Source organism: Sander lucioperca, chromosome 6, assembly GCF_008315115.2.
Source record: "Sander lucioperca isolate FBNREF2018 chromosome 6, SLUC_FBN_1.2, whole genome shotgun sequence".
Taxonomy (NCBI): domain Eukaryota; kingdom Metazoa; phylum Chordata; class Actinopteri; order Perciformes; family Percidae; genus Sander; species Sander lucioperca.
The window spans coordinates 10,686,698-10,705,064 of NC_050178.1; the positions used below are offsets into that span (position 1 = coordinate 10,686,698).

Here is an 18,367-nt window from a genome sequence, read left to right on the forward strand (position 1 = left end):
TTATAAAACCTTTAACCTTTTTATACTATTTTTTTTTAGCTACTTTAACTTTACAGCAGATAATCAACGGCTGCTAGTTGACGGACAGTTGATCTTTACCGTGGTTGCCTAGCAACGCCAACTCAACTCAAATGTAGATGGCTGCATTGCTTTGTAATGCTATGATTTCAAAATATATAAAAAATAACACTAAATACAAATAGTTAGCACAATGCGCTTTTCAAGTTAAGTGGGCTATAAGAAAGCGTGATTAAAAAATAAAATAAAAAATTGTTAACATTTTACTTAAAACGGCGCCACAATCGAAGAAAATCCGGCTCTAGGACCCAGGTGCAGCATCCAACCAACAGACACCGGTTGATGAGATGGTCCAGTTGGCATTACACATCCAATTACACGACAAAGAGCGAATGTTCGCGCCGGTCAGTAGTAGTCGGAGGTAAACTTACTAGACGGTGAAGGTGGACTACAATAACGATAAAAGCGAGAGCATTTCCCGCTGTCTTTGTCCGTTAACCCGCACCGTGGCAAGAAGACCCGTCGCTTGTCTCATCGGCGACAACCATGAGCCAGAGGTTCATCGTCTCCAAGAGCGACGGCGACCGGCGCCCCTCAGACATCCAGGGGGAGGTGAACCAACTGTTTGAGGGAGACGAGCCCCTGACCAGCAGCGATGCGGAGGGGGAGGATGCTGCCGGTACCGAGGTGGTGGTAGTGCTGAAAGGTAGGGAGATACTTAAACCGGGCTTCATTCATCCTGTTTGTTAGCTAGAACGTTGGGCTATATGCTAGCAGTCCTGATGCTTGACTCCTGTTGTCTACGGACCAATATGTGTGACTTGAATTTGTAATGGCCACATAAGGCACGGTCTGGCCAATATAACAGAGGCACTGCAAAGGACACACCGTTTCCTTTCCCCCCTAAAATATTTGTAATGTTACAGTTGCATTGCGCAAACTATTGGAAGTTGCATGTATGTTCATGTCTATGTTGTAAAAAAAATGGGGCTATGTTTTGCTTGGTTTTCAAATGGTCTGTTATTTTGTATGTTTGCTCCCACTGTTGCATACATTTAAATGTGTTCATTTTTTACTGCACAAGTCATCAGTGGTCACTCTGAAGGGCATCAGTTAATTTCCTTAACCCCTCCGTTGTCAGACACTAGCCAGAGGCTCTTCATCTCTCCATCTAATAGGCTAGACCTAACTTTATGTGGCCTGATTTATAGGGTTTATTACGATCAGGCAGTCAATACTTCACCCTCCACACATACCACCTGAAACCACTGCATGTGAGCAGGGAAACTACTTGATTCCCTGATGATGAAAAGGAGATGTCAATGTCAAGTACGTTTCAACCTTGTAGCTTGGTTTTGGTTTTACTGTACTAGCAACATATTTTATTAGGTGATAGCTTGCAGAGTGTGTTATCTGGCTGTCTTTTTATCGCAGTTGAATTGTATCCCAGTTAGTGCATACAGGACAATTCCTGTGCTCACCATAAATATGAATTTAATCCATGGTGAATAAAAACATCGCTGGTCAAACCTTAATCTCTACAGTTAGGTTATGGCAATTTCCTCCAGTTCCCCTCTGAGTAACCCTAACCCTGAGAACCGGAGCCATTGTTGTGCAATCCTGTGTCACCAACTAACCTGAGTGAAATAATCAACACCTGTCAGTCATTGTCTGAATTCAATGCAGCAGTGCAGAAATGGTGGCAAAAATTCCCATCGGGCCAGGAATCGAAGCTGGAAAACGTGCAATTATTCAGGTCCAGTCATGTGCAAATAAAGATTTATCTGCAAATTAATCAATACATTTCACACTGCATTTAACTTATGAAGGCTGCCACATTTATGACATTTCAGATTAATTGGCCAGGCTCCCTAGATTCCCATAAATGCCTTTATTTCAGCTCTAGATTTGCTGCTCCTTGGTTTCTGTGCTATGGCCTGAAGTCTCCTCCTACCCTATGGAGAGTTAGACATCTAGTCGAATCCTTTATTCACTCTGACCAGCATTGTTTAAACAACAATAATGCAGATTATAAAATATACTAACAGTTACATTTTTTGTCACAATATGTCTTTTCTTGAGTTACACGACTACCTTCAGTTCTTACACTAGATGGTACTTGACCTTCTCATTGGATATATTAGATGTCATCGCCTTGTCTTGACATCTTTCCTGCTGCGCCAAGGTTCAGCAGTGCTGACAGATTTCCACTATTAAATCAGCCGGCCTGTAAGATGGAAGTAAGGGCTCTTAATTACCAGTCCAGCACTCTACTTCATTGCTACAGAAAGCCTTGGAGGTTCAAAACATGCCACCATCTCCTCCCATGCAGGTGAATTAACATATAAATGCCTCTTCGGCATTTCTCCAGTTGAAAACCCCAGCGTATATCAATCATTCCTGTGGACATGAAAGATGGTTGTGTGGGACAGTAGGAACAAACATCACCATCTCCTTATGTTCCCCTTAAGCGATAGGGAAAGCTTTATTGAGGGACTTCCTCTCACATACAGTAGGCTATGCTCTTACTGAGCTGGAGCCTTGTGGAGACTGCATCTCTTCATCCACTTTGCTGGTTGCCATAGTGACACAGTACATTTTCACCAGAGCTGTCTCACAAATGGTCTTGCACTGAGGTGAAAACCCTTCAGATCAAGCAATATGAAATCAATCGCTTGCTGGGATGGTGTGATATTTCTTTCTTTCCTGTTTCCTATTCTGCGTGCCTTGAAATCAAGACAAACCATACTGTAGCTGAACATCAGATTTGTACACCATAGGTGTGAGGCTTATAGCTTAACTATAAGACATTTCTGATTGCTACTGTTAAGAAGCTGCAACTAACAACAATTCTTTTCATTATCAATTAATATTTTCTCATTTTCCTTATTAATTGTTTTGTTAGTAAAATGCTAAAGGCAGTAGTGAAAAATGTCCATCACAATTTCCCAGAACTGAAAGGGGACATATTTTTTTTTTTGATTAACATTTTTTTTTTTAAACAACATGCAAAACATACAATTCCCAACATGAACATATGAGGCTTTACCCACCCTATTACCTCTTTCATTTCCTCTATAGAAAAATCTAATCCGCATCAAGGAGTTCTCTTTGCTCTTCTGTCAGTTTGGGAATCCCTAGTGGCTCTATGAAGAAACACATTTCTTCATCAGTAGAGGTAGATAATGACCAATAGAGATCAGTGTAAAATTCTTAGAAAATCTTGTTAAATATCTAAATATCTATCTTAAATATCTGTTTGCTGTAAAAACATCTCCAGAATTGAATCTTACTGCAGAAATAGTAGAAGCCGATGCCCACTGTCTTATGTACATATAGCGAGTCATTTTCCTGCTTTGTCTCCCGATTCAAAATCATTTTGTCTTGCCCTGAATAAATAGAATTCAATCTTCTGAGATAGAATATTATTATATTGGTATTTTAATTGAGTTAGGTTTCTCAGGCCATCCTGTGACATTCTTCACTTAATCTCCCTTTCAGCATGTTTGATTTTACTTTCTAGTTCTAACAGTGCTTTAGCACTATTCCTCTGAGATGAGGACCAATTGATCGCCAAGTAATCTTTTAGCTCAGACCTAAGCCAGTCTATATTTTCTGGCTCCTGTAAAATGGAGGAGTTAAGGCGCCACCTATAAGAGCAGCTTCTCTCACTTTGAGGCAGCAGGTCTAGGCACACCCACGCATGATCAGAGATGACGATATTTCCTAGCACACATCCTATAGCAGAGGGAGCCAGTGATTTGGACATTAAAAAAAAATTATATCCTAGAAAATGTCTTGTGCACTGACGAAAAAAATGTATAGTCTCAGCTAGGCCTGTCACGATAACAAATTTTGCTGGACGATAAATTGTCCCAGAAATTATTGCGATGAACGATAATATTGTAGTGGACTTTCAGTCTCCGTTAACAAAAAATGCACTGGAATAAAAACCAAACACAATCAAAAACAATAAATTAAATGGAAATTAAAAACCAAACACAACCAAAACAATAAATAAAATGGATGTAAACAAAATTGCACTTCATAAAGAGTGCCAAAGAGATGAAGCAGATGCCTCAACAGACCATATGCAAAAAGCTTTTTAAAAAGAATTTCTCCAGCACAAAGCTGATTTTAGGTGCTTTTGCATGTTTGTTGTGTTGCTGTGTTTAGTTGCTACTGTTTTACAACAAATGCGACATACCGGCTCGCTCAGGTTAAGTGGTTCACCACGGTCATTCGGTTTGAATCTGAAGTGGTCCCACACTGCAGCTGTCGCGTTTGGCTTTGAAACCAATTCCATCATTTTTTTTTTTATTCCTCCAACTCCCAACTAGCGTTTTCTCCTCACACGGCTCGTTTGCTGCACTCTGTGGTACGCTACGCCAGGAGTCCCGCCTCCCCACACAGAGATCATGCGGCTGACAAGTGACTAGAGGGTTCACTCCTCGTTACGCTATGGAACCGAGAGTGGTCATCCAGTCTCTTTGGTAGAGAGAGGGAGAGACGAGGAAAACAAACAAGCATGCAAATGGAAATTATCGCGGCCGGAAAAATTATCGACCTCATTTTTATTTATCATGCGATTAATTGATTTATTGACTATCGCGACAGGCCTAGTCTCAGCTGGGTTTAAAATTCTCCAAATATCAACCAAGCCTAAAATCTTATACATCCTCTGTAATGTGAGAGAGGCTCTGGGGGCCCTGCATGCTGCAACCCCACTGTAGTCCAGAACTGGATCCATTATCAAATGACCCCCACAATATTGTGGTTCCCTACAGCTCGTAATTTCTTTTCCAAATCTATATAAAAAATGACTGATCATCTACATTAGGTGCATATACATTAGCCAGAATTAGTTCTTGCCCTTGTATTTCAACCAGAACGATAATAGCTCTTCCAGAATTATTTGTCAATTTGTTTAATTAATTTAAATTGCAGGTGCTTGCTAATCAGTGTAATGACCCCTCTACTCCTGCTAGACCCCACACTATGAAACGCATATCCAACCAATCCTCCACACAATTTTTCAAATTCCACAATCGACATATGCGTTTCTTGTGTATGCCTGTTTTTTTTAAGACTGGACATAACCTTCCTTCTCTTCATGGGATTCCCCATTCCACTAATATTCGAGGTGGAAAAACGTATAGGGCTTAAGTTAGACGACATAACTATATCAAAATATGAAAGCCATCTTCTGAGCACATAACAAATACTGTACAAAGTGGTGATGACTGAACACAACTAAATCCCAAATACTCACAGAACAGTCCATGTGCACCTGAACAATGCACAGTTCAACTCCCTTAAAAGTCTGTCTTTTCGGTCCGTAATCCGTTCTCACTTCACATGCTCCGTCTCCCGTGCACCGCTACTGAAAAAAAAGGCCAACCAGAGTAATACAAAAATAAATATGTCCAAGTAGCATCCCAGCCGGTGTCTCATATTTGCGCTAGTCCGGCCCATGAGAAAGCTGAGAAAAAAGAAAAAAAGGTAATCCATCAGCAGAGGCTGGACATCATTATAAGTCGCCGACAAATCACTCCATATTTTCTATGAATGCCATCACCTTTCAGGGGCATTAAAACTCCAGCCTTGGCTTCTATTAGGGCTGTGCTCGATTGAAGGAATTCGTAGTCGACTAACACTCATTCAGTTGTATCGACTAATCGATTAGTTGATTTAATCGACAGATATGTAAATCTGAGTTTCTCCGCAAAGAGTCATGCAAAAGCACCACTTTAATTCTTGTGTTTACCAGAGATGTGCTTGTACGTTTCTTGGAAATAAGTCATTCAGCACGAAAAAAAGCATAAAACATGACTAATCGACTAAAGAAATCTTAGTTGACTAAGACCAAAACGACCGATTAGTCGACTAATCGACTAAGAGGGGGCAGCCCTAGCTTCTATTTTAAGTTTGGCAGGATACAGGATTTTGAACCTCACCTCTCTCTCATGAAGCTTTTCGTTACACTCGTTAAACTTGTCACGCTTTATCTGTGTGGCTCTAGAGAAGTCTGGAAATAGCATTATGTTGTTATTCTGCCAGGATAGTTGCCATTGCCTTTCGCAGCCCGCCACACTAGGTCCCGGTCCAATGATCTTAGGAATCTCGCCAGAATGGTCCTGGGTCTGTTGGCCGGTGGTTCTTTCTGCACGCTCGATCTCATCTCTCCTTCAGTCTCCAGCAACTCACGAATCAGCTCCCCAAAAACTTCACTGTATCTCCTCCTTCCTTACCCTCGGGGATGCCCAGAAAATTGACATTATTACGTTGGGATTGATTTTCAAAAGCTTAAATTTTTCCCCATAGCATGTCTTCCTCTCTCTTGCTAGCGGCGTGATCACCCCGTCTCTCCCTCTCAGCCGCCTCTAAACTCTCAACCTCATCCATTCTGGTGAACAGGCCAGAGAGCTTCGACTCCATCGAAACAATGGAGCGGCGGATTTCCTTCAGACCTTCTAGCTCTGCGGAGATTTTCTGTAGTGCTGCAAATATTTTACCAATATCCGTCGGCGACATGTCGTTAGCCTGTTGCTTTTCTGCTACAGTAACAGCAGCAGCGTCATTTTGACCCTTTTCAGCCACGTCACCACCACGGAGCATATGCTGCTTAATATCTCCATTGGCCGCTAACATTTAATTTTTGTCATTTTTCGGCATCCAGAGTGTTTCTCGACCCGGCTGAGCACAAATATCTCTGGTCAGTATCTTCAAAAGGATAAATACAGCAGTGCACTATACGGAGCTCTTCGCCCAACTAGTCTACCATTAGGTCACGTGACGCTCCCTGAAGGTCTTTGTGTTCCTATCATACATGACAAAGAAGCAAAAACCTTGACATTTGAGAAGCTGAAACCACATATTTGGAGTTTTATTTTAAAAAAGTATTGTCGACCGACTGAACGATTAAATTGACTAATCTTTGCAGTTCTAGTGCATAATGATAAAGCAGTATAGGTGGCATCAAACATCCTTCGATATTTGATGTATGGAGTGTTTAGAATAAGACTGTGAATGTGTTCAAGTCTGAATCTGTCAATGGAATTATGACATTGTTGGCATTTTGCTGCCGCGTAATAATTGCAGTGTCTACCAATGCCCATTGAGTCTTGTGCTTATTTCAGCTGGCGGTACCAGAGCAATATCTAAATTCTTCCCCCTTGGCTTGGACCCGTGATCCTGTTTCTATTGATCCAGAGGGAGGTGTGAGCTCTTTCGGCTCAGCCAGCCAATGTGGTTGATGATGACTGGCTTCAGTAGGAAGGAAGATCCATGTCTGGCTGCGAAGTGCACTCTTTGCCTGCCCTTGACCTTGCAGTGGTGTAAAGGGATATATCTCCATCAGATCAGTCGGGCTCAGTGGGATGGGCTGCAGATGAGTTCAGTATTTCTCATGTTGCACTTGGCAAGGGAGGTTTTGAAACTACCAAATCATTCAGAAACCTCACATTTCCAACATTCTTTTTATTATTTTTTGACAATTTGGATGTAGCACAGTGAGCTATAAACACAACCTTGTCATATTATTATTTTATTGGACAGGGACAATGTGCATTTAAATGTTATATATTTTTAACTTTAACTTTATACATTCCCCCAGCCTGCCTATGGTCCCCCAGTGGCTAGAAATGGCGATAGGTGTAACCCGAGCCCTGGGTATCCTGCTCTGCCTTTGAGAAAATGAAAGCTCAGATGGGCTGATCTGGAAGGTTACCTCCCCTTTCTCGAGTAACAAACTCAGATTTATATGTATATTTTTAAAAATCACGCATGGAAATGTACATACAAAAATTGTTGCATCGAGATGCATCGATAATGGCCTCTGAATCGGAATCGAACCGTGAGGTGCCAATCGATTCCCACCCCTAACAAATACTATGTAGGTTTCACATTGGGTGATTTGATCCATTTTTAAATTTAAAAATATTGATTAGAGCAACTTTAAGATAAGAGTGTAAGCTGCTGAAATCCTTTGGCTTGCTCTCTGTAGCTGCCCAAAATAAATGCAATTTTACATGAGTGAGCAGACCTCCATATGTCTGAACTATATATTTGGTGTGAATTTGGCTGGTCTCTTATTATAACTCCATCTACTGATGCACTCCTTGTATACCTCGACTCCTGTGCTTTCCAGCCAAGCTGTGATCGCTCAAACAGGTTCTAAGTTTGTGTAAGAGCATGCGTGTGTATGTACAGTACTTGTGGTTTAGTTTTATTAATGTGTCAACAGTAACTCTTGTAGCAGATGGGCTTGGATCTAAAAACACAGACATTTGACGTTAATAACTGTAACCCAATTTGTCCCCGGTGTTTTGGTACATGAGCAGAGAGGCCGACTTAGCTAAGGTTTAAGCCGGGTCACTGTCAGGATGTTCTGTTTCCTTGTAAGCAAATATAATCCAGAAGACAATAACACAGCATGGAAGCACAGCGACAAAAACACCCATAATCACAACAACAGCACAACCTAATAACCTCATGACAGCAGCAAACAGATTTTGATAGTCTATCTCAATTAATGTTTGGGCTTTTGTCTTTGCCACTACATATGTGTAGGTGAATTTCTATTTTGAATCTATACAGAACTATCTATGTGTTTCAAGGAATAAATGGATAGCATAACAGGAGTGTGCAATTCCCCATGCACTTCCTTTCACTCTAATTTAAACAGCGTATTACATGGGCTTGTTGTTTGGTTTGTTATCGTCTATATACTGCTATTTCTCCACCAGAGCAGAGCTGAGCAGACATGGTCAGATTATTAAGGATAATGCTGGCAATATTTTTATTTTATTTTTTATTTTTTTTCTATTGTCAACAAAATCCATCCCCAGTATTTTCTGCCTTTCCCAGCCTGTAGCTCTCAGCCCCAAGCCCATTGGTTTCCACAAAAAAACGGGCCATAAATATATACTTTAATGTTTTCTTTTTAAATTAGGCTAAATAATTGCCTAAAACACACTGAACACTGTAGTTTTTAGCAAAGGTTACTCAATCAGGAGTAAATAATGTATTTGTTGAGGACTATTTTCAGCATATTATTATTATTATTATTATTATTCACTCAAATTCGACTGAAGTGTAATCCAGCAGTGGCTGCCAGTGATTGTGCTCCCATGATAATGGGCTGTTGGCTGACCAGACGGAGGATTGTTTGTGTGTTTATTCAGGCATTTCTGCCCATGCATGTGCTGTAATGAATGCCATGCCAATAATAGAGAACCTCTTTGATATAGAGGTGCAGTCCGATGGTGAACACAGATATTGAGTCACAAAGGGCTATTGTGGATGACTCCTATTAATATAGTGGGGTGGCTGTTTACTGTTTACTCCTGGGAAGAGTGTGGACCTGGTTAGGATTTTTATGGATTATTTATCAACCCCCGGAAAGCATTGTGTAATCACAGCTTTTCTTGTCATGAAGGGAGAAATGTGATACTAAACATTGCATTTGTTGTTGTTGGCCGTCTGTTCACACAAAAAGAAGATTAGGTTTGAGATGTGAGGTTTTGTTTGGATAAAAGCTAAATTCTCTTCCTCTTTTGATATGCAGGGGGTGCAAAAAGAATGTAAACATTGAATGAAAAGGGAAGTGTAAACTCTGCTACAAGATCCTTGTTTTATTGGTGTTAACTCTAGACCAATTTACCGGTTTTCAGTGCAGTTTGTTTGGCATGTGGTCTGATGGTTATCCAGACATAGACATATCCCCACCCCCACATATGCACCTGCGATGTCAGCCAAGGTTATTTGGACTTGGTTATCTGTCTTGTGTTGCTTTGAAAATACACATATCAAAGTGCTGGTCAGTGTTGGGCAAGTTACTACCAAAATGTTATACATTATAGATTACTAGTTACTGTCATTTGAGAGTAATTAGTTATATTACAATATTACTGTCTCTGAATTGTAATGCTTTACACTACTTTTGCGTTACTTTTGAGTTACTTTCACCAAAATGACAGCAGAAGTTTGAAGCTTGGCAGGTAGCATGTGAATTTCACCACGGGATCAACAAAGTCTCATCTTTATCCACTTTAATACATCGTAATTTATTCATAATATTTTGTATTATAAATCTGAATCTGCAAAGTAACTAAAGCTTTAAAATAAATAATGAAGTAAAATGTACAATAGGCCTACTTGACTGAATTGTGGTGGAGTAGAAGTATAAAGTGAATGTACTTAATTAAAAGTACCTTACAATTGTATTGATGTACGACATAGTTACTTTCCACCGCTGATAAAATGTAATGATATTACGTGTAGCAAGCCTAAACATTCATTTTCCGACATGTTTATGTCTGTCAGTTGCTTGGTCACACCGCTGTCCGCGCTGACGGGACACAGATGCTGTCCATACCGTCTCTGGTTCTGGCTCTGACCACGGGAAGAGCGACAGGACAGCACCTCGCTTCAACGCAGCATAAAAAACTTCTGAAAATAATGGGAGTATGTCCATCGCGCAAATGTATCCGTCTCTGCAGTCATCTCAACCATCGAATTCCAGCAACAGGAAATGACGTCACTGGTGTACGGAAGTAGAGCAGATTTTGCCGCTGCGGCCGGCTGAGTCCCAGAGACACAGAGAACAATGGAAAGAACGGCAGTCTTTTTCACACCATATCTCTAACCCTGATGGATAGAGATAAGGTTGAATATCGCTTAATTGTCCCTTTAACACCTGTTAGCGGAACACTATCATTTCCAGCCAAGTGGGTAAGCGTCTCCTACAGCTAAGACTTACAACTTTCAGACAGGTTGCTCACGTCACATTTACGTTGTCTCTCTCAGTTAGAGGCTGCGCAGTAACGCTCAGCCATCACCGGAAAAGTGCTTCTTATATCCTTCACTGGTCTCTGTCCAGAGCAACGGGATCTGTGGGTCCATTCTTATATACAGTCTATGTTTCCAGCCAGTACCTTGGTTTATTTAACATCAACTGCCAGAAAAATAAACTGTGAAGATAAGTCTGAAATGTTTACAACTTCACCTTATATAATTTTCTGTAGACCCAGGAAACCTCATTAACCTTCCACTTGCCTTTCTTTGTCTTCTTGCCCATCTGTTCCCCTCCTGCTGTAATGCCATTAAATGGTTCGACATTTTCTACCTCAGAAGAGCCATTGATTTGTAATCTAGCGAGCCATTAAATGCCAGGGCTTCTTTGCCATCATTCACCCCGTTATTCCTTTTTTCTTGTCCAAGGGGGCCATCAATACAGTGCAGATCAATACAACTCATACACCATTACCTATGTATGTCCAGTCCCTATCTAATTTTCTGTGTGGAAGTGGAATAAAATGATTAGAGGCTTCTTCAGGGGAGGGGGGAGGACACTGTAAAGAGCGGTGTGGTGACATTGACCAGACAGCAGAGGGCAGCCAATTTAAGGTTTTTATGGTGGAGACACACAAGACTGATGCTGTGTGCGTGTGGGTGCTTAAGTAATCCTTTTCATTTTTTTTGTCAAGAGGTTTAGGTTTTGACATACATAGTTAATATACAACAGACAAATGTGGTTTTAACAGCTGCTTCTTGCACATACAAAACCTGTTACAGCAAATGTGAATTGGAAGGTTGAATATGATGAGAAATGAATTGCTCTGCAGTGACCCAGACAAGTTTTTCTCTGCTGAGACAACAGGGGGCAGTCGTGTCCTAATCAAGACTGCCAGCATCTACGTATATTCCCTTCAGTCAGAATCATGTGGTAGAAAAAGCTAATATATGAGAGGGGATCAGGAACCCAGCAAATTACACCGCTGTCTGTGTTGTGTGTGTGTGTGTGTGTGTGACCGAAGGTGCGTGTTAAGCAAATGTCAAGTGAGAAGAAAATGTATGTGTGTGTGTGAGGATGGATGGGAGGAAGAATAAGTAAGGGAGAGAAAAAGGTAACAGCACAAGAGGGGGAGTAAACCTCCCTTAGCCCAGAAATCCTCGTGCCGTTATGTAACTGTGTCTGCAAATGGAGGAGGTGTGTAAATATGCAGTGTGTGTATATGTGTGTGTGGTGGGGGATTGGAACCAATTGATTGAAAGTGACAAAATCCTCCTCACATGCAGGCAGGCTGCAGGGCAGACCTCAGTGATACTAACATCATGGGACGAAGGGGGGGAGACGGGGGGGAGAGCCTCAGCGGGAAGAGGTAGAGCATTTCTCCTCTACCACGCAACTCGGATGACACATCCATCACAGGTCCACAGAGCCAGTAACTTGGACAACCACAGCTCGTTCTGTGGCACACGGCCTGATCTGCAACCTCTACACTCAAGATTTCTATCGTGCCTGCGTTCCCACATACTGACTACCATTAACATCCCACATCGATTCAGCGTGTCAGGCTAGTTTAGAACATCATGTAAAAAAATGGCCATGAATGTCTTCGGAAATTTCTTTTACAGAAGTGTTCTAAATAATGTGTATTTCTTTATTCTTACCTAAAAAGATGGTGGGGATGTTTTCTGACATTGTTTTAGAGAGTAACTTTGGCATGCATATTGCATATTCATCATAATATTTACTATAGATAAAATAATTAGTTGATCAAGTCAACCCGAAAGAGAGACAATTTTTTTAAGCACTAATGGCAAAAATGTACTGGTTCCAGCCACTAAAATGTGAATATTTGCTCTGTTTATAGTCTTCAGTGATGGTAAACTGATTATTGTTTGGTTTGGGACCACTGATTGGACAAAACAAACATTTAAAATCCGGCATCTTGGATTCTGGGAAGTTATGACGTGCATTTTTCATAATTTCCTGATTGATTATTTAAGTTGGCAGACTAACTGATAATGAAAATAGATATATATATATATATATATATATATATATATATATATATATATATATATATATATATATATATATAGATATATATATATAGATATATATAGATATATATAGATATATATAGATAGATAGATAGATAGATAGATACTTTATTGATCCCCAAGGGGAAATTCAAGGTCCCAGTAGCTTAAGACATCACACACAACATACACATACATCACAAACAGGATGATAAAAAAGCAAATCCACATAGATAGCATGGACAATAAAATAAAAAATACTAAATAAAATAACTGATGTTGTCTAACAACAAGATTATACCAAAAAGCCTACAAAGAAAAATAATACTCTGTATGAGGTTGCTTGGGGCTTGGGGGGCTGGATAAAATTTGAAATTGAATGGTATGTAGATTTTCTATATGTAATTCCTGTGACGACAGTGACGACAGTTCAGTCCCTATCTTTCCTCCATTTCCATTGCCTATCAGTGACTTGTCTGTATCGTGCATTGGATTTTTGCATTGCATGTGTCACAGTCGGCACATCAAGGCATTGCAGTTAGTTTCATCATTCTGAATGTATTTATTAGACCTGTGGGATCTTTCTTCTGTCAGCTCAGCACCGTCAGGATCTGTGGGCAGCCAAGATTCTCATGACTCTGCTCACATTTAAAAGCTGAACCCAGTGGGTGGGGGTGGGGGGTGTTGTATAGCTAAGTTTGCCCTAACATTACCCACCAAAAAAACTGCTTATATCAACTTCCTTTTTTGGAGATACTAAATGGTGCTATGACTATGGAGAAGATTATTTTTAATGGGTCAGTATGATAATTTATTAGACATAGGTTGCCAGAATAAATCACTGCCCCAAGAATGTAAGAGCCAGTGTTGTAGTCGAGTCACTAACTGTCGAGTCCAAGTCAAGTCTTGAGTTCCCAGTGTTCGAGTCCAAGTCCGAGTCACCAAAAAAGAGTCCGAGTCGAGTCCGAGTCGTGTCACCATTACCTGAGTTCGAGTCCGAGTCGAGTCTCGAGTCCCCAGTGTTCGAGTCCAAGTCGAGTCCTCAAGGTTGAGTCTGTGTTGAATTCCAAGACATTTCCTACATTTCTCCACTCTGGCACCTTTAAAGAGCTGATATATTAATAAAAGAGGGTCTACATTAAACCACTGTCACGATTGCAACAATTTTCTAAACAACATTTAGCGCTGCTCTTTCTAGCATTGGATGTAAAATCCGCGTAGGTGAACTTCACGATCCGGGGCGCATCTCTCTGCATTTTCCAAATGTGAACATGTAGTAGGGAGCCCGCGAATCATTCACTACAGTTGCATATATCAATATATATTCCTTTGTTTCGAGAGTAGTGAAAGTAAGCGCGAGAATGCAGTGTTAAGTGAGTGACGTCAGTGAGTGTGTTGTCAAGCAAGGAGAACGAGCGGTAGTGGTGTCCGACTGAGAAGTGTATGTGTGACTGTGAGGAAAAGCGAGAGAAAAAAGAGATCCCAAAGACGATGTAAAGTGAGTTAACAGTTAAAGGAGAATTCCGGTCGATTTCAACACGTAGCTCTGTTGTTTGTAAATTTGGAGTGCTGTCAGTAGCGAGAAAAATGAAAACAATCTGTGTTGCCTACACCGTGTTATCCTCCTGCTACAGTTTGCACCCAGGAGGCTGAAACAGGGCACATTTTAAACATGCTTTTAGCCTTTTAACATGTTCGAAATGTCATTAAAAGTGCCTACCTATGTGAAGTGATTCCTTCTGAGTGAACACAGTGAATCCGACTGCAGTAGATGTGAAAGAAATGCATGAAAGTTGTGCTAATTCATACCTCTGTTTAGTTCCGGTGTTGAGACGGCAGTAAGACGAGTGCTTAGGGACCGTCTACAAACTATACCACTGAAAAGAGATACAACAAAAATATTTATTAATTTAATGATTAACTAAGGTAGTGTCTCCAAACTTACCTCATCATAACTTGTCTCCTGTTAGTTGTACTACAGCACTTGCATATGCCTATTTCTGAAAATATTTTAGTATCTCTTTTCAGTATCATAGTTTGTAGACGCTCCCGAAGCACTCGTCTTACTGCCGTCTCAACACCGGAACTAAACAGAGATGAATTAGCATGACTTTCATACATTTCTTTCACATCTACTGCAGTCACATTCACTTTTCCCTCGGAAGGAATCACTGCACATAGGTAGGCACTTTTAATGACATTTTGAACATGTTAAGAGGCTAAAAGCATGTTTAAAATGTGCCCTGTTTCAGCCTCCTGGGTGCAAACTGTAGCAGGAGGATAACACGGTGTAGGCAACACCGATTGTTTTCGTTTTTATTTGCTACTGACAGCACTCCAAATTTACAAACAACAGAGCTACGTGTTGAAATCGACCGGAATTCTCCTTTAACTGTTAACTCACTTTACATCGTTACACTAAACTAAACAAGAAGCTTCTCAAGACATGGTGGCTTCATATTTTGTTAATACTGTCGGTGAAGTAAAGGGTGTTACCCCCAAAAGAACATCAGCCCTGGATGGAACGTCTCCCCAGCTGCTTCCTGGCCGGTCTTGGAGCCCGAAACCGTAAAAAGTATAACATCTTATATCAAATTTTTATAACCTATTTAGTCAGAAAATTCATCCAACGTCTGAGTCCTTTTTCATGACTGCTCAAGTCCGATTTTATATATCCTCGAGTCCGAGTCCAAGTACAAGTCATCAGTGCACGAGTCCAAGTCATGTCACGAGCCCAGAGAATAGAGACTTGAGTCGGACTTGAGTCTGAGTCCAGGACTTGAGTACTCCATCACTGGTAAGAGCTGTAGAGTTGGGGTGTGTGTGTGTTGGGGTGTGATTTGGAAAGCTGTGCACGCTCCATCTGAGGCGATGGAGGCAGAGAGCAGCGGGCCAGAGATGCAGGTCATGCATCCCCATGGGGCTGGTCTGGTATTCAGGAATTATACCAGACCTTCCTGTCCCTCAGGACGGCTGCGCTGTGTTCTCTCTCCCTCCATTTCACCCTTTCTCTGGCTGGGAAACAATTCAGGGCTGGGGCTGGCGTGCAGGCTTAGTTTGGGTTTTGAAAAGGTGAACTGTAAGGAAGATATATAATGTAAGAGTTGTGCTTTCAATTTGAATTTTGTGTTGTGAATTTTTCAGTAATGTTTTTGGTTGGATGGCTACCAGGCAGAGTTCTATAGTGCTGCAGCATGCAGGAGAGAGAAGGATGGACCATGTCCCCATGTGTGTGTGCCTCACTGGAGTTGTTCCACAGCCCAGTTCTGTTCACAGTCCACAGGTTCTGTCAGCCGGTTGCGCTCGGTTGGGGTTACACACTCTCCATCACCATTACCATGCATGCCACTGCTGTGGCGCAATGTCAAGAGGGTGACTGCAGAGCAGTCCTAAGGATTTCCAAATACCTATTGTCTTACAGTACATACATTGATTATGTTAGGCAGACAATAAAAAGGAGATTTGGGCAATTATCATTGAAAATCAGTTATATGCTTTTCTGACAGCTCATCACACACCATTACCTGATTTGTTTTTCTAAATAGACTAAAGAATAACAGTTTGTTTGTAAAGAGTATTTGAAATAGCACTTGCCATTGGGAGTTTGTCAGTACAGACACCGCTCTGGTCAGTAGCATCCAGTATGATTCAGCCATGGCAGTTTCAGACCTGCAGTTCATGTCATATCAACATGCCCCACTTACAGGCAAGGAAAGTAATTACAGCAGCAAAAGTAGACAGTACAGATGCTAGTTCCTAATTTTTATAGATTTTATTTATACAACTATTTAATACAACACAAACATTATGAAGTTATTCTTCCATCTAGAGTTGGGCGGGACATTAATTCAGTAACATCATTTATTTACCTTCAGTCAAATTGTATTATCATGATGGCGATCCTTAAGGCTATGTTCACACTTTGTGTCTTTTTCGAAGCTGCAAAGTCCTGAGCTCTTTTTTAAATGCCACCGCCAACTTTTTTTCTGCAGCTCAAAGCGTCTTTTGTCTTATGTCACAATACGATATTATTGCAATTTATTACCTTTTTTAAAACTTCCAATTTTTCCCAATTTCAAATTACGTCCCCAACAACATCTGTTTTATCTAAAAAGATATATTTCTCAGTTTGTTCATCTCACTTCAATTTTATTGCTGCAAAATGGGATTGTTGAGCAGACAAACTGACCAACACATAATAATAGATCGATACTTGGCGTCTGTGTATCAATGCAGTACTGCTACGGAAAATATCACGATACAATGTTGTATCGTTTTTTTTCCCCCACCCCTATGCACAGCGAGTTCTGTGATACTAGCACAGTGCCCGTTCAAAATGTGCCTGTTTGGAACGGGCTGATTGCTTGACCTTTGGTATTTCTGCTTGAAGCTTTCCGGGGGTTCCCTGTTCAGGGAATGACGGTTGGGGAAACTCGCTTTATTTTATCCAACGTTAGTAGCACTGTTTCCTCTCTATGTACTTTCTCTAGCTCGCTCCACCGCTTTGTTTTATCTAACGTTAGCACCACTCCACATAGCTCACGGATACTGTAGCAGTAGCGGTTGTTATAGCAACAAAAGACGCTCTTGGCTTCTTTTTGGAACCAAAACGCGGCCAGCTTTTTTTTTTTGTTTTACTACAAAAGTGCCCTAGTCAACTTTTTCTTGTCCAGAAAGAGTGATCATGGCCTAACCTATCTTATCTTAGTGTCCAAAAGCCTTGTGTTGCCTTACCTTTTGTACTAAGCGAGACTGTCCAATATTGTACTGTACTGCTGACATTTATTGGTTTTGTTGGTCCGCCACCCAAAACACTTTGTTGGAATCTAAGAAGTCTGCCTTCCTATTCTAGGTGAGCAAAGTTACCGTACAAAGTGACTAGTTGAAGTAGTAGATTAAAGCTTTGAATGTAAAACTGTTTAAAGCTGGGAACAGATATCAAGATTATTGCAACCTACAAATTACAGATGTCCTATATGACTTTTTTCACCAACATGGCAGCCAGAAAGGAGCACCTATGGAATGATTAGGGTCAGGTCACTTGCCACCCCCTCACTTCGGTTGTGCTCCTGTTAGAGCTGAAAGGATTAGTCGATTAATTAGAATCAACACAACGGCAAAACAGAAAACACAATGACAAAACACAAACAAGGTGAGCTGTTGTGTTTTGTTGCTGTGTTTTGTGAATTACGGTCGTGTTTTGCCTTCAGGGCCACCTTATACAAAACCCAAACAGATATAGATATTAATAAATCTGTTTGCCCTGCTAACTTGTGATACAGTTTGAATGAAAAAACAAAGAAACAAAAGAATAATACTTTGGGATTAATCCTGCTGCCTAATTTGTACAGCCCCAATTCTAGTAATAAAACCAAAACACGTTTGCAACGTTGTTTTATTGTCAGTTCATTGCATCTTCTATAGAATATCAGACATAGTGGAAAAATGCAGCTCGCAACTTCTCTCACTCCAAGGTGATATATTTAGATTTTTTTTGTTACACAAATAAATTCAGAAT

At 40.7% G+C, this 18,367-nt stretch overlaps 1 protein-coding gene across 5 annotated transcripts in view; it reads left to right on the top strand.

Moving 5' to 3' along the window:
* The first annotated feature begins 113 nt into the window (after positions 1 to 113).
* The window catches only part of slc12a5a (solute carrier family 12 member 5a), a 178,386-nt gene continuing 160,132 nt past the window's right edge, over positions 114 to 18,367 (top strand). For 4 of the 5 annotated variants that reach the window (XM_036002476.1, XM_031301846.2, XM_031301847.2 and 1 more), the window contains exon 1: positions 114 to 724. In XM_036002476.1, coding sequence (XP_035858369.1) covers positions 565 to 724 — 160 coding nt within the window. In that variant the 5' untranslated portion in view covers positions 114 to 564. The remainder of the gene's footprint in view (positions 725 to 18,367) is intronic. The other variant, XM_031301848.2, reaches the window with a different exon arrangement.